Source organism: Eleutherodactylus coqui, chromosome 9 (genome assembly GCF_035609145.1).
Source record: "Eleutherodactylus coqui strain aEleCoq1 chromosome 9, aEleCoq1.hap1, whole genome shotgun sequence".
NCBI classification, from domain to species: Eukaryota; Metazoa; Chordata; class Amphibia; order Anura; family Eleutherodactylidae; genus Eleutherodactylus; species Eleutherodactylus coqui.
Genome location: NC_089845.1, coordinates 59225149 through 59247432, shown reverse-complemented (window position 1 = coordinate 59247432; position 22284 = coordinate 59225149). Strand labels below are relative to the sequence as shown.

The window sequence follows — 22284 nt, the reverse complement described above, 5'->3', positions numbered from 1 at the left end:
TGAGATCGCAGGGAGCCGTGCGAGTATCATAGCAGCCGGGGGCCTTCTGAAATGTAATAATTGTAGTAACCTATAGAATAAAGTTATCATGTCATTTTTGTTGCAGTGTGTACGCTGTAAAAACAAGACGCACTCAAAGATGGCGGAATTTCGTTTTTCCATTTCACTCCACTTCGAATTTCTTTTTAAGTTTTTCAGTACATTATATGGCACATTAAATAGTACAATTAAAGAATACAACTCTTCCCGCAAAAAACAAGCCTTCATACAGCGGAGATGATGGATAAATAAAAGTTATGATTTTTTAAAAGATGGAAGGAAAAAACAAAAATGGAAAAAAAGGGCCATGTCCTTAAGGGGTTAAAGAAAGCAATATCTAGTTTTGTAACGACCTAGACAATGAAAATAATTTTGTTATGCATCTCGAATCTAGAACATCGTAAAAAAAACTTAAAAATGAATGCTGGAATTGTTATTTTTCTTTTGTTTGCCTCCCAAAAGAAGCAATCAAAAGGTCACATTTACCTCGAACAGGTACAATAAAAACTACATATCTTCCCGAAAAAAACCAAGCCCTCCTATAGCCCCATCACCGGAAAAATAAAAATGTTATGGGTCTTAGAATGCAGCGATGCAGATTCAATTGTCTCTTTGAATAGTGTGCAAAAATAGTAACAAAAATCAATATAAACTTCGTATCGCAGTAACTGTGCTGATCCAGATAAGAAAGTTCTCCTGCTATTTTTACCGAATGTTGAATGCTGTAAAAGCAAAACCAAAAAAATAATTTGAGCTTTTTTTCTATCACCCCCTCCAAAAAAGGTAATAAAGGTTCTACAACACATTATATGTACTGCAGAGTGGTGCCATTAAAAAGTGCAACTCGTTACAAAAAAACAAGCCTTCATATGCTATGTTAATGAGTTATGGCTCTTGCAATTTGATAATAAAAAAAAAAAATTTAAAAAGTAAGAAAAAAAAAAAAAATCAATAAAATCACAAAATAGGCTGTTAGGGGTTAATGTAGGGGTAAGGTAAATCATTCTCTAATAAACCATAAAATGCTGCATTCTTCATGGCTGGTTCATCTAATGTTTTACGCTTTCTACACCTGAATGGGGTGGAGGGCGGGAGTTATTTTTCGATCCCTGAAAATGGGCTTTAAACGTATCTCTTGGCAGATCCATTCACTTTAGGAAGGCAAACAGAGGTCAAAGGATTAAACCTCGGACTCCATTTGACACGCTTCCCATTTGCTTACATCTTTTTAGAAAAAGTCAACTACAAAAAACAACCTCAGCAAGAAGCCGCCAGGTTAGAGTCTAAAAATCACATCTTTGGGCTCCATTTGTCTCCTTAAAGTGAAAGCGTCCGTTATAGGATGGGATTAAATATCGTATATGCGTATTCAAATGAAATTCCATGTAATTTGCCAAGGAAATTGCCAGTAAGCTCAGTGGAGAGCTAAAAAACTATGTGAAGCCAGTCTTACAAATAGGAGGCAAGCTTTGCTATGACTGTGAGGTTTAGCCAGTTTGCAGCATATATAAAAAGCATACCGCCCATTTAAAAAAAAAAAAATTATATATTAAAATATATATATTACATACATACTTTTCAATTTTATTTTTTTTAATAGCTACCTGTAGATGTTCCAGAAAATGGTAGCATTCACCCTTATAAATGGCGCACTTAACATGCATCAGCATTTCCAGCACACACAACCCATTTAATAACAAGTAGATCCATGTGTCTTATGTTACTGTGCACTGGAGTAAAAGATAAATCATCCCCCCACCCCCACCCCACCACAAAAAAAAACACCACGGCAAAAACTGCCAATTTGGCCAATGATACAAAGTGTGCCAGGATATAAATCATTTCCAGCCTCCTCAGTCACTTCCCACTAATCACATTTCATGAATCATTCCGTTTACTCTCTCACTTATCCATTTAATCTCTTTTTCTCAGCAGTTTCCGCTACTGCTTTTCATTTACTTTTCCTTCTCCCATATTATATCGCCATCTGAACAACTTACATTATCTTCAAACCCTTTATCTCCCAACCTCTGACTTGACTCCAAGTTTTCTTCTTCCATCTGGCCCTGGGGCTGTGTAAATACCTAAAAAGGCAAAAAATCTACAAAGGCTGCAGCAAGATTGCATTCCACTCAGCAGATCGCCATCGGTCTGATTGACTTCAAAAATGAAAGTGTTATCTTCTCTCGCAGACAGTTGGCACATTATGACTGTTCTCACACAGTAGCCGATCATTAGGAAAAAGAAAATCCATGCAATGTAAGAAACATTAAAACTTGGTGGCATATTTGGCAAGAAAAAAGCTGCACATATGTCACAGTCCTGACTTGCCTCAACGGCAAGTTCAAATGACTTGGTGAGTGTGTGTTTAGGGGAATGGGGGGTCTCAATCGACCATCTATACTCACTGGATCATCTCTAGTTTGTCAAGTCCTTGTAAAACATCTAAAAATGGCTAACATTGCCCACCATTGGCCAGGCAATCAATACAGACAACTTTGTTAATGTGGAAGCCACCGTGGCAAATCAGGTCTATGTAATACATGGGACTGCTCAAGTCTACCAGAACAAGAGTTAAGGCTTAAAATAAAGTCAATGCTCCAAAAAAGAGAACTTCAAGAAAAAACTCCTAACAGAGGATGACTCCCCTGATATGAGCAGCCTACCCTAAAGTGGGAAGACTATCACACCTCAGTTCAGGTTGGCATTAAAATTATATTTGCTTTGTGAGGAACCCTCGTCTTCCTGGGACATCCACCGGAGAAGAGCGTCTACAGGAACTCCAGAGGTGAAACAGACCTCAGTTGTATATGAATATGACTGGGTAACACGGCACTAAAAACTTTTTTCTTTTTAAGAAAAGCTGTAACATAGATATACATATTATGTAGCATGGGCTTTATAAGTTTGGTGCACATTTATAATACATTTGGGGAAATTTACTTAGAATAGCATTTAAACTCCGGTCTAAGTAAAGAGCTTGTTGGAGGAATGTGCACCAAATGTATTAAGAGGTGTCAGACTGTGAAATCGACACCAGCTATGACCTGGTGTAGATTTACGCCATAACTTACACCATTTTCCGGTATAAGTTATAGTAATTCTGATAGGCTGTGGACAGCCATGCCCCTTTTGCTAAGCACCACCCACTTTAGAAAAGGGACATGCAGGGCACAGAAAGGTGTAAATCCTTGTGCAAGTATGACTTGTGGAAAAATTTGTGTCTTAATGCTATAAAGCTGCTTAAATTTCCCCCATAGAATCACAGCAAGCTAAAAACTAATGAGCACAGATAAAAACACACCACAAATGGAAAGCAGATGCTTTATAAACATGGCAAATGTAAGAAGATCGGCCCGATAGCTCCCTGTCAGTATACAAAGTGCATATAAAACGTTTGCCATATAGAGGGGCTGCAAGATAAAAGAAGTGTTATGCAAATTAACTCCTTTGAGTTGCTGCCACTTTTTGCTGTTATTTCATCTTTGCCTCTCAAGTGCTATAAACTTCATTTTTCTGTTGAAATGACTATGAAAGCTTGCTTTTTGCAGGACAAATTGTATTTAATGATGCCACTAATTGATCTAAAATGTAATGAAAAAAGTGAATAGGGTGGAATGGAGAAAAAAAAATTCCACCACTGATTTTTGAGTTTTGGTTTTATTCAGTTCCCAGTTTGGTAAAAATGACAAGTTGACTTTAGTCTGCAGGTCAGTACGAATATGGTGATACCAAATTTCTATACTTTTTAAAATATCTGTTGGGTGAGCTGTAGTTTTTACTGGTACCATTTTGGGAATATATGAAGTTTTGATAGCTTTCTTTTCCATTTTTTGGGAGGCAAGTTGACCAAAATACAGAAAAGGGATTTATGAACATTTAACACTTGTGTTTATACTTTCCCCACTAGTGGGGCATGAACATTCAGTTGCATGTGCAATAATTGTGATAGAGAGGAAGTCGCTGTCAGCACTACACATGGCATCTAAGGAGCGCTGGCTGGGATCAGAGTTCTCTCCAACCCTGCTGTAGGCGGGAGTTAGCTATATAATACTGCCAGCACCCACTGCATATCGGGCAGGAAGGGGCTAATCTATATGCATGCAGTTACTATAGTAGGGTTATGATTTAACATTTTCTTATGATAGTATATTTCAAGTAAAAGTTTGAGACTTTTTGACTTTTTTTTGACAAACCAGCCAACAGGTTCATTCACTTTACGTAATCTACTCTACTATAGGAGCCAAGAACTTGAAGGGTTCTCCATTAGTAAAACTAGAAGTTTCACAATACACTTCCACTGCAAACTACTTGCACGCTGCGAGGGATGTATAGTTTATAAAATATGGAAACAATTTTAACAGTTTAGGGCTTTATGCTAGATAATATATGATGGCATATAATGGGTCTGGTCCCTCTCTGGAAGCCTGCAATCGCATGTAATCAGAACCAACCTTAGTGGTGTAAAGGACTATTATTCACTAAGTCTAGCACTGTGTATATACTATAGACACACAGTGCTACAGTCATTGTACAAACCACTAGATGTGACATCACTGACCACTACATTGTACAGAGTTGGCCCAGATGGCCATAACGCATTCAAATAGTTATGTAGGTCTTGCAAAAAAAAACACAAAAACTTGGAAAACCCCTATAAGGCCGCCTGCACACGAGCGTTCCGGATTCCGCTAGCGGATTTTCACGCGCGTATGGTACCTAAATGTGCTTGCGGATAGGTGCGGATGCGTGAAAAATCACGCGCGGATATACGCGGATGTGTTGCGGAAAAAAAACGCGCAGAAAAACCAGCAGACACCCCTTATTGTAAACCCAACCCCTAGAGAACTGCCCATTCCCTGGAAAACAGCTTAAAAACCAACACCCAGACTCCGTTTTGTCCCTCTTGCTTGTGCGAGCACCGTTAAATTATTCTGGCAACATGCTTTCACCCGGTGAGCAGATGTCTTTGTGGGCATGGTTGATCCATGTAACTTTTTTCGGGCGCTTCTCCAGCGTGACTTTATTTCAGTCACTGCAAAAAAATTCACAAGAGGAATTCCTTACTACAGATTTTGCATTCTTACATCCTGCATTGGCAAGAAATACTACCTATCTCCCTCTACAAATTTGCCTGTGAAGCTCTGTGCTGTGTGTTGGGACGCCTCCTACCATGCCTACTTCCTGTAGTCATAGCAACCAGTGACTCCATCCGCAGCTGCACGGCGGATGTACTGCGTGAAAAAACGCACCCATTCACTTGTATTGGAGGCTTCACGCGCAGAATCCGACCCAAATTAGAACAGGTCGCAGATTTTTTCACGCGTGTGAAAAAACGCGATACAAATCTGTCCGTCTGGGGACAACTGCGGATCTTCATAGGAGTATATTGGCTGCGGTCTGGGGCAGATAATGTGCCTAAAATAACGCGCTGGAAATTCCGTTCGTGTGCAGGCACCCTAAGGCCGCCTGCACACGGGCGGGTCGGATCCGGCAGCGAGAATTCTCGCCGCGGGACCCGACCCGAGAGCCTGCAGGGACGAGCGCGTACTCTCCCGCGCCTGGCGGCCCCAGCTCTTTCATGTGCCGGCTGCGGCGCAGCCGGTGCATGCGCAGACCGGAGCCGGCGGCCGGGTGAGTGCGTGCCCCGCACAAAAATAGGACATGTCGCGGTTTGTTTGCCGCGCGAGATTTCGCGCGGCCAAACCGCGGCCGTCTGCATAGGAGTGCGTATTGTAATGCACTCCTATGCAAACTTTCAGTGGCGGAAATCCCGCGGGATTTCTGCCCGTGTGCAGGCGGCCTAACAGTGATTAAAGCAGAACCAACATATTAAAATTCACATTTTCAGCTAGACATGACAACAATCCTAGTGTTAAAAGGGGTTTTCCAGGCAGGGCACACTATGGGTGCCGGGATACACTGGGGTCAGAGTGGAAGCTGCTGCTGCAACCCGTGTAGTGGCCGGCGCTTGTAATTACAGGAGCAGTTCCACTAATTTCAGTGCGCCTCCAGCCTGCATTTCCAAGCGCCAGCCACTACATAGGGTTCAGAGAAGCGCCTTCCACTCCGACCCTGATGTATCGTGGGATTGATAGCGGGCGCTGCCTAGAAAGCCCCTTTAATCTAATGGCAAGGCAATAGCACTACTGCTACTAAGACTGGCAACAAAGCCCTAGTACGGCTTCTCAAATGTGAAATTATTATTTAGAGCAGCATTTTCATGCAAGAAAAAAATATATATACCATGCATGAAGTCTTGTAAAAACCCTTCAAACTGCTGTCAGCTGGGCCGGCCTACTATAAATTCACCCCCAGTGAAAATAATGTAGAACATAATTATAGAATCACTTATAAAAATCTCTTTAGAGCTGACATAGAAATTGAAATAATTAAAACATGTCCGGGGAACGAACATCTGAGGCTTATTAAAGCAAAAGGGTTTTTAATATCTAAAAGTACTGTTTTATAGAGCTTAAAATGAGCTCTACTCATTCAGGTATTCCACAAGCAAGTTGCTTGTTATGGGCAACTTTTTTTTTTTTATTATTATAACGACCTGAATGTACTGTTCTGAATAACTTTAAAGGGGTTTTCCTATCTTTTAACCCTTTACAATCCAATTTCGGATTCAGGGTTTCCTAAAAGGCTTTCTCTTTTTGCTGTTATACAACGGTGCCATCTGCTGGCTAAAGCCAGTGTGTGTGAGCCAGAGAGGCTCCGACAGTGGAGTGGCTGGCAATAGACGGCAAGAATACCCTGTCGGACATCTTCTGACATTGGAGCTGTACAAACTTCAATGAGAATGTCGGAAAACGTCATAGTGGATTGGAAAGGGTTAATGTTGGTATAGGTAAACAGTATGGTCGTTGGGGGTCTGACCTCTGCAGCTACTTGCTGATCACGAGACCAAAAAGGAAGTAAAAGCTCCTTGGCTTTTCTCTTGACCAATGGGGTTCCAGCCAATACGGCTCTATTCAAGTAACTAGTGTTGGGAGTTCCCTGCAAATTGAGTGCATTGGAGCACCAAAATGCAGAGGAAATCTACCCTTCATTATAAGAACTTGTGAAGATTCATCACTTCTAACCGTGAACCCCTAAAACATCCCCAGTTACTATTGAGTGTTTTAATAAAAATATCAATGCTAACTAGTTTAGTAGTTTTCTATATACTATTTCACTAATATTCCAGTATATCAGTGTGCGACATGTTTTGGAGGTTTCTTCTGACTTTCCCTCTCATCCTGCATATGGTGGATTTAATTAGATTTTTTTCTTGGTAGAGGCTTTAGTCTGTGAAACTACATATTTTTTATAGGTCTTTCTTCTAGAATATAAAAACTAGACCAAAACATTGAGACCTATGGAAAGGCTCTGTACAGGCACCCAGTGTAAAGTACTCTACATGGATCAGGTTTTGTGAAATGTAACAGATTCTTCATTTTTGCTGCCATTATATCAGATAAAAGACAAATGTGCTTCCATAAAGCTCTGGTTATATGATAATTATATTAACTGGTTTAGAACGTATATCATTTTGACACAATTTGCACCACCGTAAACAATATCTAATGAATGTGGTTGATAATGCAAAAGTATAACATTTTCGGCAATCTGGATATTGCCATAAGGTCGGTTCTTCCTGGGTTTTGTCACAATTCCGAAGGCTTTATAAGACACTACAATCTGTTAGGATGTATTACGTAACAATCTTGGCTCTGGTAATAACGGAAGCCATGACACTAGTGTGAACACAGCCCTTGCAGCCATGCCCAGCTGCTTCCATTAATATACAATATATCTTAGCAATATCCCAATAAAAATTTTACAACAGATGAAGGGAAAAAAAAAACAGTCTTAAAGAAACATTATGTACTAAGAAAAAGTAGGAATAATAGACAATCTGTGGTCTGGCAAGGCATTGTAACAATGATTATACATTGTAAAAGTTAGAGCCAGCATGTGGCTAGTAACATTCACGTGAAGGCCTTGACCATAAAGAAGGGTAGACACACCACCCGTAACTGGAATGCTGTCATTACACAGTGCGGTGACCCACTTCATAGAATGGTAGAGTTGGAAGGGACCTCCAGGGTCATCGGGTCCAACCCCCTGCTCAGTGCAGGATTCACTAAATAATCCCAAACAGATGTCTGTCCAGCCTCTGTTTGAAGACTTCCATTGAAGTAGAACTCACCACCTCCTGTGGTAACCTGTTCCACTCATTGATTTCACTCAAAAGTTTTTTCTAATATCTAATCTGTCTCCTCAAGAGGGCCACCTATGGACAGGTGACACTGCAGTGTAAATCCCTATTTTTATGTGCACTTTGTTAATATTTGTATCATAATGGTGCAAACTTAGTGCAAATGCATCCATGTACTTATAGCCACATTTAAACATTATAGCATGCAGTGGAAAAAAAGCACTACCTTACATAGTTGTATTGAAAAGGTGATCTAAGCTTTATAAGGAGTCGTGAACTCCATTCCAGTAAAATACATTGCATAGCAGTGTGTTCCAGGCTACCTGGACAGGAGGCGCAAATGTCTTACATAGAATTACACAATGTCATTTGCAGTTATTTGCTAGGTCATCCAATGAACAATGCTATATAGTAGATATTACTAATTTCCATGTGTTCGCTGCGGTCATGACATGTTCCCCCATTTCAAATCAACAGTGTCCAATGTTTGTTCACTCCCTGATTATACATGCCATGTAGGAGAGGGCTTGGCAAAACATTTCGATAGTCTGGTTTCTTCTACCACTCCTATAGCGCCCCAAAGTAGCAGCATGTATGCCTCTACATGGCTCAGATGCCCTTGAATGCAAAGCAACAATGCAGTTTCAGTAATCGTAACATTCGGCAAAGTTGGCATATAACCCGATACTGAGAATACAAAATTAAAATTTAACATATATGTATCTGCATTCAGATGTACATACATGCATACAAATGAGCATATACTTCAGATTTCCAAGCAGAGTTTGCTGATAAATTATTTTGGGGACACTTTTTAACAAGGCAGGGCGCCGACAGTGGATGAGAGTAACAGCGCTGGGGGAAATCTTTGGAAATAAAAAAAAAAAACACTGAAAGCTTGTAATAAGGGCAAGGACGTCCGAGACATGTTTATGTGCATTATTGGTGCAGAAGCAGGTCCAGAATTGGGAAGCACGTGATCAGACAGTACATGTTCTCTTCATCACAGGGCTTTGGCACTGGTAACATGTGTTGTATGTGACACTGGCTTCTGAGGGTATATACTGTATATGTACACTTGCAACAAAATGGCAATGTCTACAAGAACCTGCAGGAGGCCACAGATCGTGAACTGGAAGGGAGCTTGGTTGAGAATAAAGTAAGCAGTCTTGAAGGTATCTCCACTTGTCCACATGAGTACCATTTTAATGCTGAAAAAGAGGAAAAATAAGAATTGGTAAATAATGTGCAATTATAAAATGTAACAAACATTTTTTTAGGTGCAAAATTAAACTACAAGACAATGTATTTAATTGTTTTTTTTAAGTAACTTAAAGTTGAAATACAAAATCAGGCCTTTCGGATGCCTCAGATCAAGCCTCCCCACTTATGTTCTAGATTGTGGAATTGCATTAAGGCCACATGCACACGGCCGGGTCAATTCCGGCTGGGAGATCTCAAAGCGAAATCCGACCCTGTGCCGGCCAGTGACCCCTGCGTACCTGTTTCAGATGCACTGCGGATGGGCCAGCTGCGCAGTGCAGAGAATGATGCGTCGGCAATGACGCGGATCTGCAGCGATTTCGAAATTGCCATTTCTGAATTACCACGGGTTGGATGGCTTCTGTTGACTGCAATGAAAGCCGTTCGTGGGAGCCTCGCACAAAAGTAGAGGATGCTGTGATTCTTCCTCCGCAAGAAGGAAGAAGTGAGGATTTCCGCTGATGTGCAATAAAGAATCATTTTACATTGAATGCTATGGACGGACATTACTGCAGAATTTGTGACGGGCGTCTGGCCGCGAATTCATCAGCAAAAATCCATCCGTGTGCATTGGGCTTTTGGAACTGTTGCATTGCTTAAAGATTTAGAAGAGAGAAAAAAAAAAAGGATAGAAATGCCGGCAAAGAGAAAGGAGTCCGGAAGAGAAGGGAGAATGAAAGAAGAATAAAATGGGATAGTACGGTAAGTAGAGACAAGAGGAAGGAAAGAACCAATAATCAGAAATGGTAAGCTGAGCAGATGAGTGGGGCATCTACAGGGCCATCACTCGCCAGCGTCACTAAAGCAATGGCAGGCGGGAAGCTAGCAGACCATTCAAATACCAACCCAGATGAAGGGCTTTACCTGGAAATAATGAGACTTAAATCCAATGCAGCCTTCACTTCTGCTTGCACCTCGACTTACATTGGAGAATAGCGCGCTATCATTTTGGTTAACCATAGAAAAGCAAAATAAGCCCATTAAAAAAAATCTCAAATTCTTCAAAACTTCACAAATCCATGAAGAGCCTGATAAACCATGCGGCCTAATAATTTATCTGGACATTATCCAACCAGCAATTCAGTCCCTCTAGTGTGAGAAAACCATAAATCTAAGATACGCAAAGCAGGTAGAAAGATAAACAGCGAATAGAGGCAGGATACATAAAGTAGCGTGGTTTCAGACAAAAGTGTTCTTAAAAACAGCTGCGCATTTTGGGTTTTCCCAAAAAGCCAACCAAAAAAGGCTTGCAAAACCATGAAAATCATGTTACTCTTCCCCCCCTTCCCCGAGCACAAAAAAGGTTTGTGGGAGAAGGAGACTAAAAAGTTTTATTGGCCACTACAGTTATTACTAAAGCCAACTTACAGAAGACGTCTTGAGCCTGTACCTCAGGTCTACAGAAGGCGACTGAACTATGGATGCATAGCATATGTCCTAAAGCCAGAATTCTGATAACCCATTCAGGGACATTCCCACTGATCCTGAAAATAGGTATGACTTGTCCCTGTTCGTGCCAGAGAAGTGGGCATTAGAGATAAGCGAGCACCCAAATGCTTGGGTCCATGTTATTCGAGTCGAGCTTTTCATAAAATTCGAGAGCTCTACTCGGGTAACGAACCCCATTGACTACAATGGGAGACTCGAGCATTTTTGTATGTGGGACGCCGGGTCCCAAGTCAGTCTGTTTCTCTCTCTCGACGTCGTGGCAGGAAGGGGCCAAAACAGGCACGTCACAGCAGGGAGGAGCCAAAAACTGGGATGGGGTCAAACACAACTTGATGCTCGTTCGAGTAATGAGCACCATCGAGTACGCTAATACTCAAACGAGCATCAAGCTCGGCAGAGTACATTCGCTCAACTCTAGTGGTCATGGAAGTATGGGAGATATGGAAAGAGTCAAATCTAGAACTAACACTGACAAATATCGCTCAAGAAAATAAAGCACGAGAAATAAAATGTAACAACTACATATTACACAAATTCACGTAGGGGGGGGAAAAAAAGAGAAACATTTGAAATGGAGTTTTGCTCTCCGAGATGCACTTGTGATTTACTTTTAAAAGTCCCATATTATCACTACATCTAACCTTACACTCTTTCTAAAAAAGACTAAAAGGCTCAAAGAAACCAGCCACTTCAGTTACTTCTCAACAAAAAGCTGTTTTGTACGACATGCTTCTTTCCATTTTTTAACCTACAGTATATGAGCTTTTGTATGCTGACAAGTGGAATGGTTGCCATATCCCACTTGTGTACTTTGATACAGCCTAGCGTTATCTTTTACTGTATCAATCATTCGGGATATTAGAAAAAGCTTTCTGGGATTCATAAATGAGATCTACTATAGCAATACCCCCGTGTGTGAACAGCACAAAGCCTCCAGGCCTAACGCTACAAGTATTAAAGCAGAGGAAATATGGCGTTATCAATGGAACACCAGATGAAGAATGTCCTTCGCCACTGCTAAAAAGACTTTTAATAAGGAAACACATTGACCTTGCTGACATCTACTCTATACTTGCAATGGAGGAACTGAACATCCCCGACTAGGCCGCTATTCAAGATCTCTCCAAGCTGCCAACAACAGCTCCTTCAACTCCCTAGGAAGTGGTTTAATTGAGCAAAAGCGTTAAAGCCCGTAAATGCGCTGGATTACCGTCAACCCAACAACATTTTTTTTATTCTTCTTGTCATAACTACTGTATTTTTTACTTTATAAAGATGCACTTTTCTTCCCCCTGGGGTAGTGGGAAAAAGTCAATGTGTCTTATAAAGCAAACATATCGAAATTCGTCATGATCAGCATTTGTTTGCGCCATCACACAAAAAAAACTTGCCATCGCGCTAACAAATGTGCAATCAGTTAGCAGTTCTCTCTCCTCCCCACTGCCCCCCCTAGGTACCGCTGATTGGTGGTGAGCTCTGGTGGGAACTGCTGCTGCTTTCCCGCCCCCACCAATCAGCTTTTTCCTCCTGCCGCACACAAGCACCGCTGTGACACAGAGCTCCGGTATTTCAGACCTCCTTTGCTCCTTCTGCTTGGTCACCCGGCACTATCTCCTTCTCTGTCCCTGGCTGAGTTCAAAGTATTTTTTCCTATTTTCCTCCTCTAGAACGGGTGCGCGTCTTATCGTCCGGTGCATCTTATAAAGCGAAAAATATGGTAAATGTTGCCCTGACAGCGCACTTGCTGGCTGACGGACTTTATTTTTTTCGTATTTTTCACAAACTTGTTTATTGTTCTACTAAAGGTTGTAGCTAATGTTTAACCCCAAAATGGCTAAGTCGTTTATTAACTTTTCTCTGCCACGAGGTGGGTCTGCAGAAACTAATCATTTTTGGACGCATAAACCAACTTTTTGATAAGGATGTTCACTCCCCCCCATCCCCCTCTCCCACAACCTAATAGTGATCCATTTGACCTCAGGTCTACTCATGTTCAGCCTTGCCCCACAATGGAAACTCCCACCTGTACCGTAAAGTTCATGTTTGTGTTACCATTGTTGTTGTTTTTCCCTGTATGTATCCTCCACAGAGCGCTACGTAACGATTTCTATACCTCCTCCCGTCCTTCACGATGTCAGATAAGAATATCAATGTTTCATCTCTTAACGTTAACGGTCTCAATGAACTCAGGAAGAGAAGTCAAATTCTGTCCTTGCTCAGAAAGGCCCGAGGAGAGATCCTTTTTTTTTTGCAAGAAACCCACTTTAAATCTTTCAATATCCCGGCGCTTACCCATCACAAAAACTTTACAAAGTGGTTCCATAGTACCCACCTCCACTTTTCCGTTAGTATGGCTTGCAAAAATATATCCCCTGTATACACCGTCTCCCAAGCAGATTCCGAAGGCAGCTTCCTTTTTTATTGAAGGCACGATGGCAATCACCTCCATTTCTATAGCTAACCTATATGCGCCAAATACCAAGCAGGTCTCATGGATAAACTACACCCTTGAGAGTTTCAAAAATCACAGAAGGTATACTAGTTATTGGAGGCGATTTCAATGTGTTCCTCAACCCACTCCTTGATACGTCCAATCAAAAGTCACCAATCACTTACTCTGCTCTTAAACTGAAACAGTCCCTGAATGAGTCAAATTGTATTTTATTCCTAGCAGCCAAACATAAAACTAGTCCTGAATATTGATGAGCTTCAGGCTAGCCACGCCCACCCCATCTCCAGCCAATGATCAGCAGCTCTTTCTCCATGCACAGTAATAGGCAGTGAGCAATCAATTATTGGCTGGAGGGCGGGGTGAGTGTAGCTAGCCTGCAGCTCATGAATATCCTGGACTACTTCAGGTAATCCCCTATGTGCTGCTACTATTAGCTCTACAGACTCACACTAGAATCATATAGCACAGAGATGAGAGGAATGCACAAACAGCAGTGGTATAACATTAAGAGCCATTTGGAAATTGAAAGGGCCGTATCTCTTGCTCATCTTACTTGTAGTTGTATAAAAGACTATGTAAAAGTTTTGCCACCAAGTAGCACACAATGAACGGTGCTACAAGCCCCACTTAAAAAGAAACCCTACAGTGAATGAAACTTTGGAAGGGCACAAGTGGATTTAAAATGTAATGGTGCTGCGTATGCACTGTGGATTTCGGCAGATACAACACTGAACTCCCAATTCTTTGCGCTCTCAGTGCAGCCTTCTCTCGGCTGCTTCTAGTAAGCGCAGCACCGCTGGTCAGGTGAGGCCACTTCCGCATCACCTGACCAGCAGTGCTGCTCTCACTACAGGCCAGTGCATGCTGGGAGAAAATTGTGCAAAGAATTGGGAGGTGAGGGGAGCATTGCATCTGCTGAAATCCGCTGTGGATACAGAAATTTCAACGCACTTTTGCCAGGTGTGCACATACCCTAAGTGATTATTACTATGAACATTGATTTCCATAAATCATGTAATACGAAATACGTAGGTGCATCGCTTCCCTCCCAATCAACACCACAAAACTACAATTTTCAGCTATTCCTAGCATGGAGCGTGACCATTCCTGATGAGAGGAAAGTAGCATTCCTGCAAGTCAATGTAAGAGTGTTCAAAACATGTCTTGTAACAATGACTGCGAATTGTAAACCAAAGCCAGAAACCATACACAGACAGCTGCTACGGGGAGACTACCCATCATCAGTGTGCAGTAGGTTTCTGGCTTGGCTAGCCTTGACTTGCCTCTCACTAACCAAGCCAGAAAACTGATGAGGGGCAATCACCCTGAAACAGTTGTCTGTGTATGGTTTCAGCTTAAATTTCCCAGTCATTGTTACAAGACTTATTTAAAAATTCTAACTGACTTGTAGGAATGCTGCCTTCCAATAGGTGGCGCTGTGGAGGTATTATTCCATCTTTTCATTTGCATATTTCCCAGAGGAGCATGAATGGCCTAACTCTCCTGACACACTTTCTAGGTGCTCTCCTTACTATACCCTTCCTGATCCATTTCTGATGAAGAATGAGAAGATGGTTGCACCAGCCACGGTCTTAGTGCAGGTCTCTATAATTGCATGTAGGAAAAAGCAGTACAAAACACAGGTTTTTCTACAAGACGGCTTTCCAGTTATCGGATCACAAGTTTCATACTTTTTGCAAGGTACGGTGGTCATCGTTACAAAACCATCTTGCTCTGTAAGCCATTGTGATACGTACTATGGAAGTGTAACTAAATATCTAGCATAATTTAAAATATTCTGTTGCCCTCTACTTGGCCCAGTTATGGCATGAATAACTCCCTAGCACATCGAACTGAAGAATGAAAGGATTGTAGGCATAATAAAGGCTTGCCACAGACTATAATAAAAATACATTTGTTATCCCGACTTGTTATTTGACTTTAAGGCATACAGAAGTTATTGAACGACGTGAAATACCTTACGGTGTGCTTTTCAAAGCTATTTGGTCAATAGTCTCAATGGTCAGTTTCTACAAAGAGAACGTCTTCGGACTTTATACTAGGTTTTCACTTGGAACATTAGGTGAGAAATAAAAAGAATGTGATGCCCCCAGAAGTAATTTAACATTCCCTGCAAAGCCATAAGTACATTTTTTTTTTTGCAACGTTGTATTTTAATTGTGTTCTTTTCTTTTCAAAGATAGATGATCCTTGGTGCTTACGACCATATGCTGAGGCGTAGGTACAAATAAGGAACTTTCCGCAGTAGAATATAAATGAACTTATAGAAAATGCTCATATTTTTTCATTTAGACTCTTATGTAATATTAAAGGGTCACGTAGAAATGTAAGGCTGCACAGAGAAAATAAAGCTGTGAAAAGTGGTATTCTCAAGTATCCAACAAGGATTTGTTATAATAGCCATATTTTCTTGACTTCTCTGGAAAATAGAGATTTTACTTTCAAATATATTCCAAACTAAATATTAAAGGGGTTTTGCAGGCACAAATACTGGTGACGACCAATAATTCCCCCCTGGCCACTACACAGGGGGAATTACGTAATGTGATATGCAGACTGTTTCCTATATCCCTTTGCGATCCAATTTTGGATTCAGGGTTTCCTAGGGGGCTTTCTCTTTCTGCCATTATAGAATGGTGCCATCTGCTGGCTAGAGTTAGTACTGCAGTCTGTGACATGTCAGAGAGGCCCCTGACAACAGAGCGGCCACTAATCTACCGTAAGAATACCCTGCCGGATGTCTTCCGACATCGGAGCTGTACAGCCTTCAATCAGAATGTCTTTAGATGTCAGACAGTGGATTGGAAAGGGTTAAAGGACTATATAGTGATGGGGTCTGTTCCACTGGATTGGCGCATAGCCAATGTGGTGCTGATATTAAAATAAGGGTCAAAAGGGGAACCTGGAATCTACAGGCCAATAAGTCTGCCTTCTATTATGGGTAAAATGTGTGAAGGGTTTCTAAGAGATGCTATTCTAGAGTGCCTCAATGAAAATAGCTGTATAACTCCATATCAGCATGGGTTTATGAGGGATCGCTCCAGTCAAACCAACCTGCTCAGCTTTGAAGAGGAGGTAAGTTTTAGATTGGAAAAGTCAAGATATACAAGAACCATTGACTCTCCTTGGTCCAAAGGGATACTGTGCCACATAAAAGGTTGGTATATAAAATGAGAATGCTTGGTCTGGGTGAGAATGTATGTAAGCGGGTAAGTAACTGGCTCAGTGATAGAAAGCAGAGGGGGGTTATTAATGGTACATACTCTGATTGGGCCACCAATACTAGTGGGGTACTACAGGAGCCAGTACTGGGCTCTATTCTTTTTAACATAGTTATTAATGAACTTGGAGGGATTGTACAGTGAAATATCTGCAGATGATATGAAACAAGTAAATCAACACAACAGAGGACAGTAGAAGTTTGCAAATGGATCTGGATAAGTTGGGGGCTTGGCAGAGAAGTGTCAAATGAGGTTTAACACTGATAAATGTAAGGTTATGCACATGGGTAGAGGAAATACATGTCACCATTGCACACTAAATGGGAAAACCCTGGTCAAAACTGAACTGGAAAAGGACTTTGGGATTTTAGTTAACGGCAAACTTAACTGAGCAACCAGTGTCAGGCAGCTTGTGCCAAGGCAAATAGGATTATAGGGTGCATCAAAAGAGGTCTAGGGGCACATGACGAGAACATTGTTCTTTCTCTTCACAATTCACTGGTCAGACCATACACGGAATATTGTGTACAGTTTTGGGCACCAGTACTCAAGGAGGACATATCAGAGCTTGAGCAGGCGTCAAGGCGGGCAACTAAAGTAATAATGGGATGGGCGGACTACAACACCCAGAGAGGATATCAAAATTGTTTTTTTTTAGTTTAGAAAAAAAGTCGGCTGAGGGGGCGACCTAATAATTATGTAGTAATATCAGGGGATAATACAGAGATCTCTCCTATCATCTATTTATACCGAGGACTGCAAAGGTAACAAGGGGGCGCCCTTTATGTCAAGAGGAAAGAAGGTTTCTACATCGACATAGAAGGGGGTTCTTTTCTGTAAGAGCAGTGAGACTATGAAACTTTCTGCCTGAGGACATGCTGATGGTGAACTCCCTAAAACACTTCAGAAGGGGCCTGGACACTTCTTGAGTGTAACAATATTACACGTTACTTTAAGAAGGGTCGGTGATCCAGGGATTGTTCTGTTTGCCAAATTGCAGTCGGGAGGAAATTTTTTCCCCTAAAATAAATACTGGCTTCTACGTTATTTATTTTCTTGCTTTCCTCTAGATGAACATTGCAGTATAATAGGCTGAGCTGGATGGACAGGTGTCATTTTCAGCCTTGTTTACCATGTTTTTTTTGAGAATTCTGAATTAATAAAAAGATGGAGCCTCTGTCCAGGATCCTCATCTCTTGGGGATAGTGCAAGGAGGCTGCAAAGAGCATCTCTTGCTCTGGAGCCATATTTCCAGTCCTCAAGTATCAGTAATAGAAAACTGCCACCAATGGAGAAAGGCGGAGGAGAGCGGACGAAGGAGAAGGAGAACTGACAAAGCCCAGGGGCTGGCCGCAATCATTGGAGCTCTGTATGCATTTTGCGACAGAGAAATGCTGTGTGTACTGGCGCCCTTAGGTACACAATGGGAGAGCTTATTAATGTGAGGCACAAGGAGGTATCTCTTTTGTAACCTCATGTGCCTCATATTAAAGGGATACTGTTATCAGGGTCCCCCACCAAATCAGTTGTTCATTGGGCTAATGTGCTCATGCACAGAGCCGATTTCTACAGGAAGCAGAGAGCCCTGTTCCCACTGCAGTGGCCTACCTTGGTACTATAGGCAAAGTTCTCATTTATTTCAATGGAAATTGGACTGCAATGCCAACCCTTGCCACTGCAGTGGGAACAGAGTTTCTTCTCCCTGCAGAAACCAGTCAATGGGCCAAGAGAACACAGGATTGACAGAAATCCTTGGCTACAAACCACATCGATCTAGTATGGATGACCTATTTTGAGGATAAGCAAATCAATTTTTTACAATTGTAAAGCCCCTTTAAAAGGCAAATGCCTTGAGCAACTGACAAGAGAAGTTAATGGATTTTATGAGAACATTACCAGTGCCCGAAAACTAGCACAAAATAATGTGATAATTAGATCATCTGTAGGATAAGCCACCAACCATGCCAAGATGTGACTCTTGGATCCCAGTGATCACATGAACTCAAAATTCCAAACACACAAATTGTAAGATGTACCATACACTACGGATATTCTCCTATACACGGTTTAAGCACAAAACACTGAAGTCTTGCTGGTTTAACCATACAGGGTTTTTTGCCAGAAGCTCTAAAATGAGCAGCAGTTCTTCATAAGTAAATCGGGTGGTAGCCTTTACATTTTGATTGGTGCATCTTTCTAATTTTTCAATAGGATTTGCAAAACTTTAGACATGCCGAAGAGTTCTTCAATGTCAGATGTTCAAGATTAAAAAAAAATGTAAAAAAATTCTATAGGCTCAACTTTAACACGTCCAATTTGATAGAGTAGAGTAGCGCAAGTTCTCCAACAATGGCTTATCCCTATTGTTGTATTAAAAGAGCTTTTCGGTTTGATGGATTTCTCAAATTAAAGCAAACTGAGTACTTATTTAATTTAGCCAAAGTATCATTGATCTCTGATGAAGAAATCAGTTCGGTAGCTCTTCCCCTCCAGGCAGTGTACTTTGGGTCAGCTTTATGTCAACTGCCATAAAGAAAAACTGCTTTCTTGCCAATAGCAACCAATTACAGCACAGCTTTTATTTTGAGGAGCAGAGCATTGTGATCAATTATCAGCAAAAAAAAAGTTCAAAATACACCCCTGGGAGGAGCTACAGGACTGGATTTTTGACAGCAGATGTTTGGGATACTTTGATAGATTTCTTAAAAAGTGGAGGAAAAGGACAAACAAAAAATAGAAGGCTTCTCTAAATGTGCATGTTAAAGGGGTTGTCCCGCGGCAGCAAGTGGGTCTATACACTTCTGTATGGCCATATTAATGCACTTTGTAATATACATTGTGCATTAATTATGAGCCATACAGAAGTTATAAAAAGTTTTTTACTTACCTGCTCCGTTGCTGGCGTCCTCGTCTCCATGGTGCCGACTAATTTTCGCCCTCCGATGGCCAAATTAGCCGCGCTTGCGCAGTCCTGGTCTTCTGCTCTCTTCAATGGAGCCGCTCGTGCAGAATGCAGGCTCCTCGTAGCTCCGCCCCGTCACGTGCCGATTCCAGCCAATCAGGAGGCTGGAATCGGCAATGGACCGCACAGAAGAGCTGCGGTCCACGGAGGAAGAGGAATCCGGCGGCCATCTTCACAGGTAAGTATAGAAGTCACCGGAGCGCGGGGATTAAGGTAAGCGCTCCGGTAAGCTTTCTGTACGTCCCTGCATCGGGGTTGTCTCGCGCCGAACGGAGGGGGGGGGGGGTGAAAAAAAAACAAACCCGTTTCGGCGCGGGACAACCCCTTTAATGAATGGTACTAGGAGGGAAGTTTTAACTACTTGCCAAAAGTTTGTTGGGCTGACAGTTATCCAATACCTATGGTCAGCTTAAGGAAGGATGTGGTCATGGGTGGTTTCAGAAAAAATACCCTTTTTATTTTTGGACAAAAACGTCTGGGTGTATACATGGCGAACATTATCGTGATGAAGCAAAAACTAACTGTAGAGATTATAAACTAGGGCCTGAAATACTGAAGTTATAGTGGCAATTATGAGACCGAAACCCAACGACATTCCCAGCTATCCATGCTTCTGTGTGAAAACACATTTCATCCAATCACTGTTGCCATTTTTTTTTTGCAAAGAGGATTACAGACAAGATGAATGAAATACACTGGAGACTTAAAGGGGTTGTCCTGCGCCGAAACGTTTTTTTTTTTGCATAGGCCCCCCGTTCAGCACAGGACAAACCTAAGGGATGTGTTGAAATTAAAAAAAAAAATTTTTACTTACCCGAATCCCCTCTCTGCAACTTCTTCCTTCTTTTCCTCCAAGATGGCCGCCAGGATCTTCACCCACGATGCACCGCGGGTCTTCTCCCATGGTGCACCGTGGACTCTGTGCGGTCCATTGCCGATTCCAGCCTCCTGATTGGCTGGAATCGGCACACGTGACGGGGCGGAGCTACGCGATGCCGCTTAGAAGGGGCGGAGCCAGAACGCCGCTCGTGCCCGGACCAACCAGAAGGGAGAAGACCCTTCTGCGCAAGCGCGTCTAATCGGGCGATTAGACGCTGAAATTAGACGGCACTATGGAGACGGGGATGCCAGCGCAGGGAAGGTGAGTATATAACTTCTGTATGGCTCATATTTAATGCACGATGTATATTACAAAGTGCATTAATATGGCCATACAGAAGTGTATAACCCCACTTGCTTTCGCGGGACAACCCCTTTAAGGGGAAACGCTTAGGTCTCTAATGATACCCAAGCTGCGGCGCCATAGTGTCAGACATGCTCATTCCTGCAGTCTGTCACTTTATACGGATTGCTTCAGTTTTAGGAAATTTACACTTCAAACTTGCAGCAAGCAGTTGGGTCCCATGCGGCTCATTAGTATTCTTATATTCACTGCTAACTCTGCCCCTGGTTGACAAGTCTCTCCATAAGCACAATAATGCATAGAGACCTGTCAATCAGTGACAGGTGGTGGGGCGAGCATTGAATCAAACAACTAATGACCACTTGTCTGTGAGCATGTATGTATGCTCTTCTCATGCTCCCCCCCCTGGTGACATCATTGCTCCGCGCAAAAATAACACAACGAGAATACAACTAAGCCGTTATTATCTCAGACACAACTTAGTGATCCTGATAGAAGACACTGACCTACCACCACCACCACCAAGATCCAGTGGGCTAAAGGAGCTGCAGTGACATCACTGCTGTGGGAGAAGCCATTGTGCAGTTTGGTAGAAAGTACTGTATACTGGATAAGCAGACAGCAGCCACCAGGCCCTGTGATGAGGTCACCGTCATGTGATCACCTGTGTGGGTGGAGTCAAGGATCGCATGACCATGGGCTGAGCTGGTGATGTCAGGAAATCAGCATGGATGTATGTACCACAGCTGTGTGTGTGTGTGTGTGAATCAGGATGCATGTAGTAAAGCTGTGTGTGTGTGTGATGTGTGGGGATCATAATGGATGTACCAAGCAGCACAGCTGTGTGGCGCAGTGCGCCACCAGAAACACTGGTGCTATAATTTCCTGTTTCTGGTAATTATTAGCATATGAATATTAATGAGCACCTTAGCCCTTCCTTGATGTGCGCAAGTGTTACTATACATAATGGGTGTTGGGTTTAAAACACAGTAAGGTGTAATAAAAAACCAGCACCGGAGCAAAAAAACTACAGAATTCTTACAGCGTATGGTGAAATCTAACAAATGATTGCATGTTCAAGTCCCACATAGTTGGATGCACTCCCCCCAAAAATACTAATAGCTACAGTCTGCCCCACAGAAAACTATTTCTCACACACCACCGAAAAACAAACAAAAAAAAAAGTTATAGCTGTCAGAATGCAATGGCTTTTGAAAAACAGTACAACAATACAAATATGTTTAGTACCCATATCTCTATATATAACTGACTCACCACTAATTCTTCAACTTTCCGATATCGTAGAAACATGAAGTTTGGCACAAGCATAGATTATGTCCAAAATAGGAAAAGTAAAGAGGTCCCAACTCGATTATTCAATTCTAGCGCAAAAGAATTAGCGTCCAAATTTTACGGACGGAATCTAATTCTCTCACTTCCCGGTGTCATAGAAACTTGAAATTTGGCACAGGCATTGATTATGTCATA

The 22284-nt window shown here is 42.0% G+C and overlaps 1 protein-coding gene across 2 annotated transcripts in view; it reads right to left on the bottom strand.

Moving 5' to 3' along the window:
- Positions 1–8280: 8280 nt before the first annotated feature.
- The window catches only part of SLC66A2 (solute carrier family 66 member 2), a 76892-nt gene continuing 62888 nt past the window's right edge, over positions 8281–22284 (bottom strand). For both annotated transcript variants that reach the window (XM_066579456.1, XM_066579455.1), the window contains one exon: positions 8281–9456. In XM_066579456.1, the coding sequence (XP_066435553.1) occupies positions 9249–9456 (208 nt within the window). In that variant the 3' untranslated portion in view covers positions 8281–9248. The remainder of the gene's footprint in view (positions 9457–22284) is intronic.